The following is a 13,483-nucleotide window of genomic DNA, read 5'->3' as shown; positions in this document are numbered from 1 at the left end:
GAGCGTAGTCGAGAGATTTGGAAGATACTGACCATAATAGTTCAAAAGCCCGAGAAACGATTTCAGTTCAGTTACATTCGTTGGACTTGGTGCTTCCTTAATTGCTTCGACTTTAGCCTCGGTAGGGTGAATTCCATCACTGTTAACCCTATGGCCCATATAAACCACAGAATCTTGCATGAACAGACATTTGTCTTTACGCAACCGAACATGGTGCTTGTCGAGTCGGCTCAATACCTCGCTCAGGATTTCTATGTGTTCACGATCGGTTATCAAGATATCGTCTATACGACACATTACATGCGGTATTCCTTGTAGAATTTGATCCATGACTGACTGGAAGATGGCTGGAGCTGACGACACACCAAACGCTAATTTGTGATATTGAAACAGACCTAGATGTGTGTTGATTGTCAGGTATTGCTTTGATTGTTTGTCCAGGCTCAATTGCTGATATGCCTGCGATAGATCCAACTTTGTGAATTTTTGTCCACCGGCTAGTTGAGCAAACATCTTTTCCACATTTGGTAGTGGATATTGCTGTTCGTCCAGACACCTATTCAGTCACTTTGAAATCGCCACAGAGGCGTATCGATTTGTCCGATTTTGGCACAACAACTATCGGGGTCGCCCAATCGCTTCGCTCGACTCGCGATAAAGCTCCTTCGATCTGTAGTCGTTCGAGTTCTTTCTCAACGCGTTCCTTCAATGACTAAAAATTAACAGCATAACCAAATGTCTTGGCCAATCTACGGAAGGGTCTCTATTTGTGAATGATTTCTTGATCTGTTACAGATCAAAAAACATGCACACTATAGAACGGCAACTACAACAATGTTTAGGCAAATTACAAAATTGGGCTGACGAAAATGGCTTTAGATTTTCAAGATCAAAAACTGTCTGTATGCACTTCTGTCAAAAACGAAAACCACACAATGATCCTGACCTCACACTCAATGGAATTAAAATTCCAGTAGTTGAACAAACTAAATTTCTTGGACTAATATTTGATTCGAAACTGTCCTTTGTTCCACATATCAAACATCTGAAGGATAAGTGCTCGAAGGCGCTGAACATTCTACGAGTTCTTTCCCATTCTGATTGGGGTGCAGACCGTGAAATGCTTCTACGTATCTATCGGGCACTTATTAGATCAAAACTTGACTACGGCTCTATTGTCTATGGATCGGCTCGCAGCTCCTATCTACAGATGCTTGACCCTATACAGAATCAGGGACTGCGTCTCGCACTTGGAGCTTTTCGAACAACACCTGTGAAGAGTCTCCATGTGGAAGCTAATGAGCCATCTCTAGACGATCGACGAAAGAAATTATCCTTACAGTATGCTGCTCAACTGAAATCCAACCCCAAAAATCCCGCATTTAACCTTGTATTCAATCCACAACATCAAGAAATATTTACACAAAATCAAAAGCTCATACCAACATTTGGCATCAGAATTTCAAAATTTTTGCTGGAACTTAATATAACTTTCGACACCATTGACGAGTACACCGTATCGGATGTACCGCCATGGCTCATTCAAACACCTGATATCAATTTATCTCTACATGAGAGGGCAAAATCCAGTGCATTACCCGAAGAACACAAATCCTCCTTTCGGGAGTGCATTAGGGCTTTCCCTGACCATGTTCAGATCTACACTGACGGATCAAAAGATGGTAATAAAGTTGCGGCAGCATGCTGTACATCTAATCACTGCTCCTCTATCCGACTCCCGGATTCTGCCTCCATGTTCTCTGCGGAAGCATGTGCTATCGGTCTGGCGCTTGACCATATCGGAGAACACCGCATTGAAAAGGCAATCATCTGTTCAGACTCTCTTTCGGTTCTTCAGTCTTTGAAATCAAGAAGCCCTAGAAATACTCTAATCCAAAATCTTTTAATCCGAACATTTCGATTATCTTCTAAAACTCAAATTACTTATCTCTGGATTCCCAGTCATGTGGGTATAAAGGGGAATGAACAGGCTGATGAAGCAGCTAAGACTGCTCTTCGCCTAGCACAAACAGATTTGAAACTACCATACACCGACATCAAACCTTCAATTCAGTCAGCCATCAAACACCATTGGCAACAAAGGTGGTCTACCGAAACAAACAATAAACTGTTTAAAATTCAACCTACACTTAATCCTAAACTGTCCAGTCGGAGAGACCGCAGAGAGGAAGTTGTTCTCTCTCGGCTCCGAACTGGACACACATATTTTACACATTCCTATCTATTGAGAGGGGAGGATCCTCCTACATGCCATGCATGTGATTCTCCTCTCACAGTGGAGCATATTTTATTGTATTGATTTTAAACACATACGAGATAAATACTACGATGTCTCCGACATGCACACTTTGTTTCATGCCGTGAGACATAATCGTATTTTTAATTATCTCAAAGAGATCGGTATTTTAAGCAAAATATGAACGTTTTCTCATCATACATCGTATCAACTCAACATTTCATCGTTTCATCAACATTGTGCATGAGTTTTCTCATGTGTTTTAGCCAAATTTATTTTATCCCATGCAAACCTTTTTTTTTTATCAAATTAACGTTTACAATCTGTGTTTTAGTCCTTACTTGCTTTTTCTTACCCTGAACTTTTATCCTGATATTAATGCATGACTTGTAGTTTGGCCCTAAATGACCTTAGTTGTCGATGGGCCGTAAAACTCAAACAAACAAACAATCCTTCAATGAGAAAGGCACCGGTCTTGCCTTACAAAAAATCGGCTGCGGCGCACCATCTTTGACCTTGACCTGCGCTTTGAACTCGGTTATGGTTCCTAAACCCTTTTCAAACAGTTTATGATGCTTCGCAAGCAGCTTGTCGATTTCAGATTTCACACCATCGGATTTCGGATAACGCTTCAAGGCAAAAATACTTGGCCAGTCTAACTTCACGTGTTTAAGCCAGTTTCTACCTAGCAATGACGGTCGATCGCCACAAACAACACGTAATGGTAACACATAATTCTGACTACCATAGTTCACTGGGACTGATATCTCACCAAGTAATGGTATGCGTCCTTCACCATAGTCTCTAAGCCTTACGGTCGGTTTTTGCAAGGGCAGATGAGAAAAGTACCAGTAGTACACATTCTCTGCGCACACGGTTACTGCCGCACCCGTATCGATCTCGAACTCGACCGGATTACTGTTCAGCTTTAGATTTACCTTGTATCCTGAATTGTCCGAATCATTCACTGAATATAGTCCAAATAAGAATCCATCTTCATCGTCATTGTCCCTGTCACATTTCTCTACTTCGACATACTTATTCTGAGCACCTACATGACCTTTGGACCTTTTGTTTGGACATTTTTTCCCGATATGTCCAATCTGCTGACAAGAGTAGCACTTCCCTTTGATAAACTTAGTCCGACTGTGCATGCTTTCCTCCACACCGAAAACACGACTTCAGATTGTCCGGCTTTTTATTCTCACTTTGACCTAGTTTCAAACATTTTCCCATACGACTCCGATTAGACTTACGGTTTACATAATTGACCGTCTTGGCCCTGCAGGTAGGGCGTTAGAATTGTACCTGCACCTGGAGCTGCAATGCTGGATAATTTATATTTCCAATTAATTTCCGTGAATGTTTATCTATGTTTTACTAATAGTACAAAAGTAACTTTAACATATTTGCTTTAAATCCATCGCATTTCTTCACCGTGAGTTAGGGAGTGCCCTGCAGGTAGGGCGTTAGAATTGTACCTGCTGCCCCTATTGCATGATCGTAAAAGGCGACTAAATTTAGGATCTTATCTTTTCTATTCTTCCTAACTGACTTTATCCTTCCTAATGCCTCCCTTGGCACCGCCTCACTTTTGGCCTTGAGTTGAGCGTTCGCCTCTGTGAGGAAGGCTCTGGGTTCTGTCCCCTGGCCGAGACACACCAAAGTCTATAAAAGTGGTAGTTTCTGCTCCTGCTTGGCGTTCAGCATACAGGGAGTGGGACGACTGGTTCGCCCGTTGTCAGTATAATGTGACCGGGTGGGGTGTGTTGCTTGGTGTCTTCGGCGGCATGCTCCAGTGATATAGCACTATAAAAAGGGCAAACGTTCCACTATACAAGAAGACACAACATGAATATACCGCAGTCTCCCGAAACAAATACCTCGCAGAGCATACACTCAACACACCGCATACATGGGAGGCCGTCCTTACATGACCATAGCTGTTAATAGGACGTTAATAAATGAAACAAACAAACAAACAAACAATTGACCGTCTGGGTTACCGATACAGGCTGTCCCATCTCCTCTATGTTTTTGGTTGCCATCTCTACAGCTAACGCTATCTCGGTTGCCTTGGCAAGATCCAAATCTTTTTCGGCCAACAGTTTCTTTTGGATTACCTCACTCATTAACCCACAAACCAGTCTATCACGTAGGGCTTGATTCAAAAAATCTTGAAAGTCACAGTCTTTGGCTAATTTCTTAAGACTCACAACATAATCAGACACGGATTCCCCCACTTGCTGTTTCCTGCTGTGAAACTTAAACCGTTCAGCTATTACGAGGGGTTTTGGGGCGAAATGTTCCGTCGATTCTAACAATAAAACCCGGAAACCGGATATAGAGTTCCGGACGTCATCCTAAAAGCGGACAACAAGGTTACACATGATGTAGCGACAACACACCTTGAACAATTAATGTCACTACACTACATTACTATTCTATAGTTACAGCAGCCAACTCACCTTGTCCGCGGCGCGAGGTCGTGGGCGACTTGGTATCTCGCTGTATTACTGGTTCGCCGTTGTCAGTATAATGTGACCGGGTGGGGTGTGTTGCTCGGTGTCTTCGGCGGCATGCTTCAGTGATATAGCACTATAAAAAGGGCAAGAGTTTCACTATACAAGGAGACACAACACGAACATACCACAGTCTCCCAGTACACTCACCTCGCACAACATACACGCAACACACCGCATACATGGGAGGCCGTCCTTACATAACCATAGCTGTTAATAGGGCGTAAATAAATCAATCAAACAAACAAACAGACTTGAACCTTTCCAGGTCCCCCATGATTACTTTGCAGGCCTTAGCATCAGCCATGTCTGGGACATCAACCAAGGCCTGGACCGATGCATGTTTGACGATGACACTGTCAACAGGCGTCTTTGCGCGAGTGATCTGTGCATAAGTGGCCACATTCAGGTCTGAACACTCGACTATCCTAGCTTCGTGCAAAGAGACACCTTGGGTATAATTGACCCGTAATATCTCCCTCTCCCGAGTCCAGGCAGGACAGGTGCGAGCAGACGCAGTATGGTCACCCCCGCAATTGACGCAGTGACTGTTGACAATGTCACATTCGTCTTTTTCGTCGTGACTTTCACAGCCACAGTACTGACATACCATTTTCCGTCTACAATTGCTCTCATGATGGCCGTACCTCTAACAAGATCGATCAGAATCAAGACAATCCAAATTAAACTCAAGATTGACCCTAAGCCACCGCTTTCTTGGAAATCTACGAACCAAGGGCTCAGCATGACCAGCCGATTGATAATACAGGGCCTATATTACCTCTCGTCTAAACAGAGTCTGGAGCCAAAGTAGTGTGTAGCAGTAAAAAAAGGAAGAAAAAAGAGCAAAACCTATTCAACCACCACGACCTTCTTCCCCCGGATACGAGATGCAACCCACGGCAAACAGGTTGACTGAAATTGGACGCACATCACACCCCCAAAAGTGGTTTGCATCCGCAAGAGAGCAGTGCACCCAGTCTCGGGACGTGGACCCAGCTTTCATGGAGACCTGTGAAGTTATATAAACATAGAATTCATCTGAAAGGTTAAGTAATAGAGTACTTAAAATCATTCATGGGAATAAACAGATTATTTTTAAATGTATCGGTTTTACACAAATAATGAAATCAGGTGATGTACAAGGTTATAACATTATATTAAAAGTAGATCATGAAAGAAACCCAAGTCAATGTGATATATGAAGTTGCAAAAAACATGATAGTTTGTTTATTTGATTACATGATAGATTACATCTGTAAGGTAAAATAATAGAGTAGTTAAAATAATACATTCCAATATACAGATTACATGTATATTAAAAATATCATTTACAAGATATGAAAACATGCAAAAACCATCAAATGACCTCAACCATATAAACTGCTGTCATCTGTATTAAGGTGGACCAGGCCAGATGATAATCTTGGAGAACTTTTATGTCTTGCTCAAAACTTCACAAACTGCGGGCCAAGAAGTTGATGATTCTTTTTATGTTGGCGGTCGAAACTGGTCTTGGTAAGGCCTAGAACTTTTGAAAAGTCTCCTCTTGTCATAATTTGAGATATGTAGACTCCTTGAACTCAGGCGTAGTAAAAGTCGTCTACCAGGTGAAGAATGTTGTGATAAATGTCTTGCGGGGATGAAGTAGGGGAGATGTCATTGCCGCCAAGATGTAGGAAGACATATGTTGCTTCTGCATCCATAGCTCTCTGCCAAAGCCGGTTGGTGATGGAATTTGTGCTAAGTCCTCCTTTCCCGCAAAACTTCACAGTCAGATGGCTGTCCATATCTCCACCACAGTACCGCCGAAGTTGCTGCTGCCAAATAGTAGAAATGTCCTAGTCATGATGATAACTTGGCCCTGAAGGTAGTGCGTTAGAATTGTACCTGCTGCTCCTATTGTATGATCGTAAAAGACGACTAAATTTAGGATCTGTTGAGCGTTCGCCCCTGTGAGGAAGGATCTAGGTTCTGTCCCCTGGCCGAGACACACCAAAGTCTATAAAAGTGGTAGTTTCTGCTCCTGCTTAGTGCACGGCATACATGGACAGGGACTACTGGTTCGCCCGTTGTCAGTGACCGGGTGGGGTGTGTTGCTTGGTGTCTTCAGCGCATGCTTCAGTGATATAGCACTATAAAATGGGCAACATTTCCACTATACAAGAAGACACAATACGAATATACCGCAGTCACCCAAAACACGCACCTCCAACAACATACACGCAACTCACCGCATACATGGGAGGCCGACCTTAGCTGTTACTGCTGTTCTATCATAAGATTGCACGATTGTGCTACAGTACTAGTGTATCGACTCACTGTAGTAGATTACATCGCTACATGTTACAGGTGAAGTGTCAGTGCAACACGCATTGTGATTGGCTGAGTTGATCTAAAAATATCCAAATTGGACGTTATAACTTTGTGTAGTCGACAGAGCAGGCACAATTTCATTTGTAGTTTGCCTCAATAAGTTTCTCGACTAGAAACATTTATACGAGAAGCATTTGCCAAGAAAGAACATCTTGTGGCCGTATTCTTTGACCTTGAAAAGGCATAGGACACAACTTGGCAATATGGAATCATGAACGATCTGCCCTGCAGGTAGGGCGTTAGAATTGTACCTGCTGCCCCTATTGCATGATCGTATAAGGCGACTAAATTTAGGATCTTATCTTTTCTATTCTTCCTAACTGACTTTATCCTTCCTAATGCCTCCCTTGGCACCGCCTCACTTTTGGCCTTTAGTTGAGCGTTCGCCCCTGTGAGGAAGGCTCTGGGTTCTGTCCCCTGGCCGAGACACACCAAAGTCTATAAAAGTGGTAGTTTCTGCTCCTGCTTAGCGCTCAGCAAAAAGGGAGTGGGACGACTGGTTCGCCCGTTGTCAGTATAATGTGACCGGGTGGGGTGTGTTGCTTGGTGTCTTCGGCGGCATGCTCCAGTGATATAGCACTATAAAAAGGGCAACAGTTCCACTATACAAGAAGACACAACATGAATATACCGCAGTCCCCCGAAACACGCACCTCGCACAACATACACGCAGCACACCGCATACATGGGAGGCCGTCCTTACATGACCATAGCTGTTAATAGGACGTTAATTAAACAAACAAACAAACAAACCATGATATCGGTATACGTGGTAATTTGCCAAAGTTTATTTCAAATTTTATATCTGACAGGCATTTCAAAGTTCGAATAGGTTCAACTTATTCAGAAACAGAAACACAGGAGATGGGCGTCCCTCAGGGTGGTATCCTGTCCGTCACACTTTTTGGAATAAAAATTAACAGCATAACTAAATGTCTTGGCCAATCTACGGAAGGGTCTCTATTTGTGGATGATTTCTTGATCTGTTACAGACGATCGACGAAAGAAATTATCCTTACAGTATGCTGCTCAACTGATATCCAACCCCAAAAATCCCGCATTTAACCTTGTATTCAATCCACAACTTCAAGAAATATTTAAACAAAATCGAAAGCTCATACCAACATTTTGCATCAGAAATTTGGCATCAGAATTTCAAAATTGTTGCTGGAACCAAATATAAATTTCGACACCATTGACGAGTACACCGTATCAGATGTATCACCATGGCTCAATCAAACACCTGATATCAATTTATCTCTACATGAGAGGGCAAAATCCAGTGCATTACCCGAAGAACATAAATCCTCCTTTCCAGAGTGCATCAGAGCTTTCCCTGATCATGTTAAGATCGACACTGACGGCTCAAAAGATGGTGATAAAGTTGCGGCAGCATGCTGTACATCTAATCACTGTTCCTCTATCCGACTTCCAGATGTTGCCTCCATTTTCTCTGTGGAAGCTTGTGCTATTGAACACCGCATTGAAAAGGCAATCATCTGTTCAGACTCTTTCAGTTCTTCAGGCTTTGAGATCAAGATGTCATAATCATATTTTTAATTATCTCAAAGAAATCGGAATTTGAGATAAAATATGAACGTTTTTCTCATCATATCATCGTATCAACTCAACATTTCATCGTTTCATCAACTTTTTGCATGAGTTTTCTCGTGTGTTTTAGCCAAAACTATTTGATCCCATGCAAACCTTTTTTATCAAATAAACGTTTACAATCTGTGTTTTAATCCTTACTTGCCTTTTCTTACCCTGACCTTTTATCCTGATATTAATGCCTGACTTGTAGTTTGGCCCTAAATGACCTTAGTTGTCGATGGGCCGTAAAACTCAAACAAACAAACAAACAATTGAGAATTCCGAGCTACGTCGCTTGAAAACAGGCTGTTCAGTCCAGGTGACAGTATTATGGCTGATAGGGGGATAATGGTGCAGGACTTGTTTGCCTGTCAGGATGTATTTGTTAACACTCCCACAATGTTAAAAGGCAAATCCCAACTGGAAGCCCATGAAGTTATAAAAGACAGACGAATAGCATCAAAACGAATACATATAGAGATGGTCATTGGTCTTGCAAAAAAATATAAAATTTTAGATACACCACTCGCATCATCAAAATTGCTCTTCGGATCCAGAATTATATTCATCTGCTTTGCCCTGTGTAATTTTAGGCAAAGTATTGTTGGACCTTATTCATGAATACCTGAAACATTATTAGGATGTGTACCTTTAACAATTTTTAATTGTCTGTATGCTTCTTTGTTATTAATCAATCTATATGGAAAGTAGATCTATACAATTTACCATGTACATGTACAGGTATGTATAAGTGATATTCATAATGTTTTGGATACAAATGGTCGAAAATGTTTGAAGTAAAATAAGTCCAATTTGGGCAGCATGCTGAAATTGCAGTATTCTATATCAATCTATATGCCAGAGGTATAAACAACAAAATAGCATAACTGATGCTTTGACAGAAGCATCTGTCCCTGAATTTGGTCATAGTACTTGCTATGTACATTGAGAACAATCTGTCCATTTTCATCATATTTAAGGAAGTTGAAGTGAGGTCCTGGTTTAATGGATTCATTCCTTCCTGAGTATGGACACTTTACTTCCACTATTGCTTTTTTGTCTTCTTCTGTGATGATTCCATCAGGTGTTGCACCTAAGTACGGATAGTCCTTGTCAACAAAAAGTCCACATTTCTTGACCTTCAAACCGGTTTTCTGTTCAAACTTAGTAATTGCCTTCCTCTCGTATGCCTTTCCATGAAACACAGATTTTTTTATGATAGGCTTTGAAGATAAAATAGATGAACACAATTTCTCCATGTTGCGTCTTGAGGTAGCATGAGTCACATCCCCAAACTTTGAAGCAGTAACCCTCCACTTTCTATTATGGATCCAAGCTTGTGACTTTGCTTGTAGTTTTGTGTCATTCTGGATGTCCTGTGCTTGTCTCTCCGTTACCTACAAATAATAAAATATTTATATTAGTAAGTCTAAAGACCTCTATGTCAAGTCATATACCTTCTAGATACATGGTATATACATGTCCAACATATACAATATATAGAAGCAATAACAATTTTATTTATATCTTGGGGAAAAAGTTACACAAACATATGTTTTTACAAATCTTGACTCAGTGGAGTGTAAATGTTCCCAATATACATGTTTGTACTTTTGTTTTTAGAAAAAAAGATCAGTGTTTTGTTTTATTAAAGACCCTAATAATTACCTTCTGTGCTCTGTCAACCATGTGTTGTGTGAATGGAAGTTCTAGGTAATCATGGTCTTTAGCTGCTGTCTTGATAAGAAGATGAAGAATTGTCATTGTAATACATTTAAGGATATTTTAAGCATTACAAGAACTCCAAACCATACAAGAGAATAAACTTGTATGCAAATAAATAGTACTTTATTGATCTTTACGAATTTGTGCAGTTATTTTAACATGATAATATTAATTTATATGCATGAATTTTATATATATGTTAATTTATACAGATTAAAATTGATACAGTAATTTGCATATATATAAAAAAACAAATGTTAATTGTATACTGTGGTCAAGTATTTATCATCAATACATTTCATTTGGTGATCCTATCCATCCCTTCTCAAAAGCATTGTAAATGAGGGGCAGCAGTATTAATGAGTATTTTAGTTGTTTGTTAAAATTAAGTACCTGTAAATCAGCAACTGGAATCAAATATCTCATGGCCATATCCATTGAAGATTGTGAGCAATAGTTGATTGCAGCATTATGAACATATGATGTGTATCCAGGGTTGTTTCGGTATTTAAGTGGTCTTGGGTCATCTAGTATGGCATCAGAAATATCTCTTAGTCGGTATGTCTGCAGATGGAACAGGCTTTCCTGGAAAAAGGAAAACATTTATTAACATTAAAACAGGACTGTAAATTAGACGTGGTCGAATATTACCATGCAAGTCTGGCCATGGTGTAGCCTGCACATATACCCATATATACCTTACACATATACATAACTATACATGTATATATGGCTACCCAGAAAGTCCAACACTTATGGTATACACACAATATAAATCATAAACTGTTATTTTGGCTTTACACATACAGATCAAGATTTGCTTTACAATAATTACTCTAGCAACATCCCCTTTTCCAGCAACAGCAGTTGTTTGATAGGGATAGTGAAGGGGAAATTACATATAAGTGTACACTAGAATGTATTTTAATGCTTAGTACTTGCCTTCATAGTGAAACTTGGGTTTGTGGAAGTTTTGAAGGTTCTCTGTACAGGACTTTTCTACTCTGATAATATTTATAAATATAGTGTAACTTTAACATTGTCTAAACCGGATGTCACTGGGTCTAGCATAATTGGCTAGTGCATTTGTATACCCAGATTTTCATATCATACAAGCTTTAATAATTTTTTTTTAAATTGAAGGCTCTTACGAAAATCATTTTAAAGAGACATACAGGTACTGTATATATGCATATTGTAATTTTATATGTAATTTTCTTTAAATGTGCCAGAGCATTAAGCATCCTACATGTAATATAATAGGACAATATACATGTTTTATGTTTTGCTATATTTATGGCTTTAAAATTATCAAATCATGTTTGATAACACATTGCATATTTATGTATACCTGCAATTCTATATAAAACGTAGGTTTCAATTTGCTCCGATGTAATTTTTGGCATTACAACTTTATGATCAGCTATTAACTGTTGATATCCATGAGTTGGCCAAGAAACAGAAACATGTTTTGGAATATCAATGGCTGGAGATCTGAAATCTTGGTTCCTTTCATATGCTTCCAATCTGCAAATGAACATGCAAATGAACAAGTTTAGAGATAAAGTTTAAATGAAATATTTAAAAAAAATAATAACATAGTACAATGAATGCAATCAAGGGATTGACAAATGAATCATGATGATACATGTATACGTTTGGTGATTATTAATTTATACTGATTAAATTATTACTTGTACATGAATGTAATGCTATATGACAAACTACACGTACAAGGTAAAATACTCATGATTCCTGCTCTACTGACTGAGACAAAGAAACATGCTACGTTAGCTGAGTGACATGCTCTACTGACTGAGACAAAGAAACATGCTACGTTAGCTGAGTGACAGAGACCATATCATATATTTACACAATAAAAATTCAATAGTTTCCTTGCGAAGGTATAAATTCTTTGCAAAAACTAAATTACTCGGTACTACGTACAGCGGTGCATATACACCTGTACAGAATCTAATAAAAGGAAAACATAGAGAGGTACAGGTCTGACATATTTCTTATTTGTCCTTTAACAGCATGTATAAATTTTAAAATATCCACGACCATCCAAACCATACCGTGCATAACTGTTACATCGTACGTCTGAAGTAAGGAAACTGCAATCCGAGTCTGGCTTTCGTGTGCAGCGGTGAAAAAAAATCCGCACAGTATTTAAATATATATATTATACTATTCAAAATATATCAAGAAAACAATACCCTTACCTTTCTATCAAATCGATCTTCCGACCAGTTACCACTGCCCCTCTCGCTCTCAATTCCGCTTTCAGTTTGGGAACTGCCCAGTTTCGACAAGGCTTTGCCGCCATATTGTTTATAATCGCTATGGACCATAGTACACTAGCGCCACCACAGAGTTATCGTTCCTGAGTGATCTCGGCGGAGTCCATTATGTGTCTTTTTAGCTTTGCTATCAACGCTTATGACATATCACATATATAAACGCACATGTTGGTATCATCATGTAATAAATTAAACAAAAACTGAACAGTTTCTACACTTCCTTTTTAATTGTATTACCTAATCAACATGTCTCATTCAGTTGCACCTTTCATTCATTTGCCGTGTTTGACATGAGCAATTCTTCTTCAAACCCATACTGTATGTGCAGTAGTCGGACAAATCGTGCTTAGCGTCCCAATCACTGTCGATTTCCAGCTCACTCAGTGTACAACTTCATAAAACTAAAAAACTAAAAGAAAAGTAATGAAGTAAATATTTGTCCACGGCCCTGCAAGTAGGGCGTTAGAGAATTGTACCTGCTGCTCCTGTTTGCATGATCGTAAAAGGCGACTAAATTTAGGATCTTATCTTTTCTCTTCTTTCTATCTGACTAATGTCTCCTTAGGCACCGCCTCACTTTTGGTCCTGAGTATTGCATAATCGTAAAAGGCGACTAAATATAGGATCTTGTCTTTTCGCTTCTTTCTGAATGACTTTATCCTTCCTAAAGCCTCCCTTGGCACCGCCTCACTTTTGGCCTTGAGTTG

General features: G+C 39.7%; 2 protein-coding genes across 2 annotated transcripts; both read right to left on the bottom strand.

Annotated features, from left to right (window-relative positions):
* Positions 1-556: 556 nt before the first annotated feature.
* On the bottom strand, positions 557-5,392 carry LOC138308114 (uncharacterized). The gene is made up of 4 exons (XM_069249057.1): positions 5,063-5,392; positions 4,264-4,620; positions 2,737-3,360; positions 557-712 (listed from the first exon to the last, which is right to left on the bottom strand). Exons 1-4 carry the CDS (start codon positions 5,390-5,392, stop codon positions 557-559), a joined length of 1,467 nt encoding a protein of 488 aa, XP_069105158.1.
* A 3,478-nt stretch (positions 5,393-8,870) lies between these two features.
* On the bottom strand, positions 8,871-11,421 carry LOC138308113 (uncharacterized). Its single transcript, XM_069249056.1, has 4 exons — positions 11,416-11,421; positions 10,867-11,058; positions 10,417-10,485; positions 8,871-10,145 (listed from the first exon to the last, which is right to left on the bottom strand). The coding sequence occupies exons 1-4, from the start codon at positions 11,419-11,421 to the stop codon at positions 9,600-9,602; spliced, it is 813 nt and encodes a 270-aa protein (XP_069105157.1). The 3' UTR covers positions 8,871-9,599.
* Between the last annotated feature and the right edge of the window lie 2,062 nt (positions 11,422-13,483).

Source organism: Argopecten irradians, chromosome 14 (genome assembly GCF_041381155.1).
Source record: "Argopecten irradians isolate NY chromosome 14, Ai_NY, whole genome shotgun sequence".
Classification (NCBI taxonomy): domain Eukaryota; kingdom Metazoa; phylum Mollusca; class Bivalvia; order Pectinida; family Pectinidae; genus Argopecten; species Argopecten irradians.
This window is presented reverse-complemented; position numbering and strand designations above follow the sequence as displayed.

Bases quoted from the DNA above. Each gene is read 5' to 3' on its own strand.
- LOC138308113 (XM_069249056.1), bottom strand. The intron at 10,486-10,866 runs GTACTTAATTTT...CTTCTTATCAAG, and splicing joins TTCCAGTTGCTGATTTACAG to ACAGCAGCTAAAGACCATGA. The intron at 10,146-10,416 runs GTAATTATTAGG...TATTATTTGTAG, and splicing joins TGGTTGACAGAGCACAGAAG to GTAACGGAGAGACAAGCACA.
- LOC138308114 (XM_069249057.1), bottom strand. From the start codon at position 5,392: ATGGTATGTCAGTACTGTGGCTGTGAAAGTCACGACGAAAAAGACGAA. The intron at 4,621-5,062 runs GTAATCATGGGG...GTCCGCTTTTAG, and splicing joins CTGATGCTAAGGCCTGCAAA to GATGACGTCCGGAACTCTAT. The intron at 713-2,736 runs GCAAGACCGGTG...GTTAATTTTTAG, and splicing joins CGCAGCCGATTTTTTGTAAG to TCATTGAAGGAACGCGTTGA.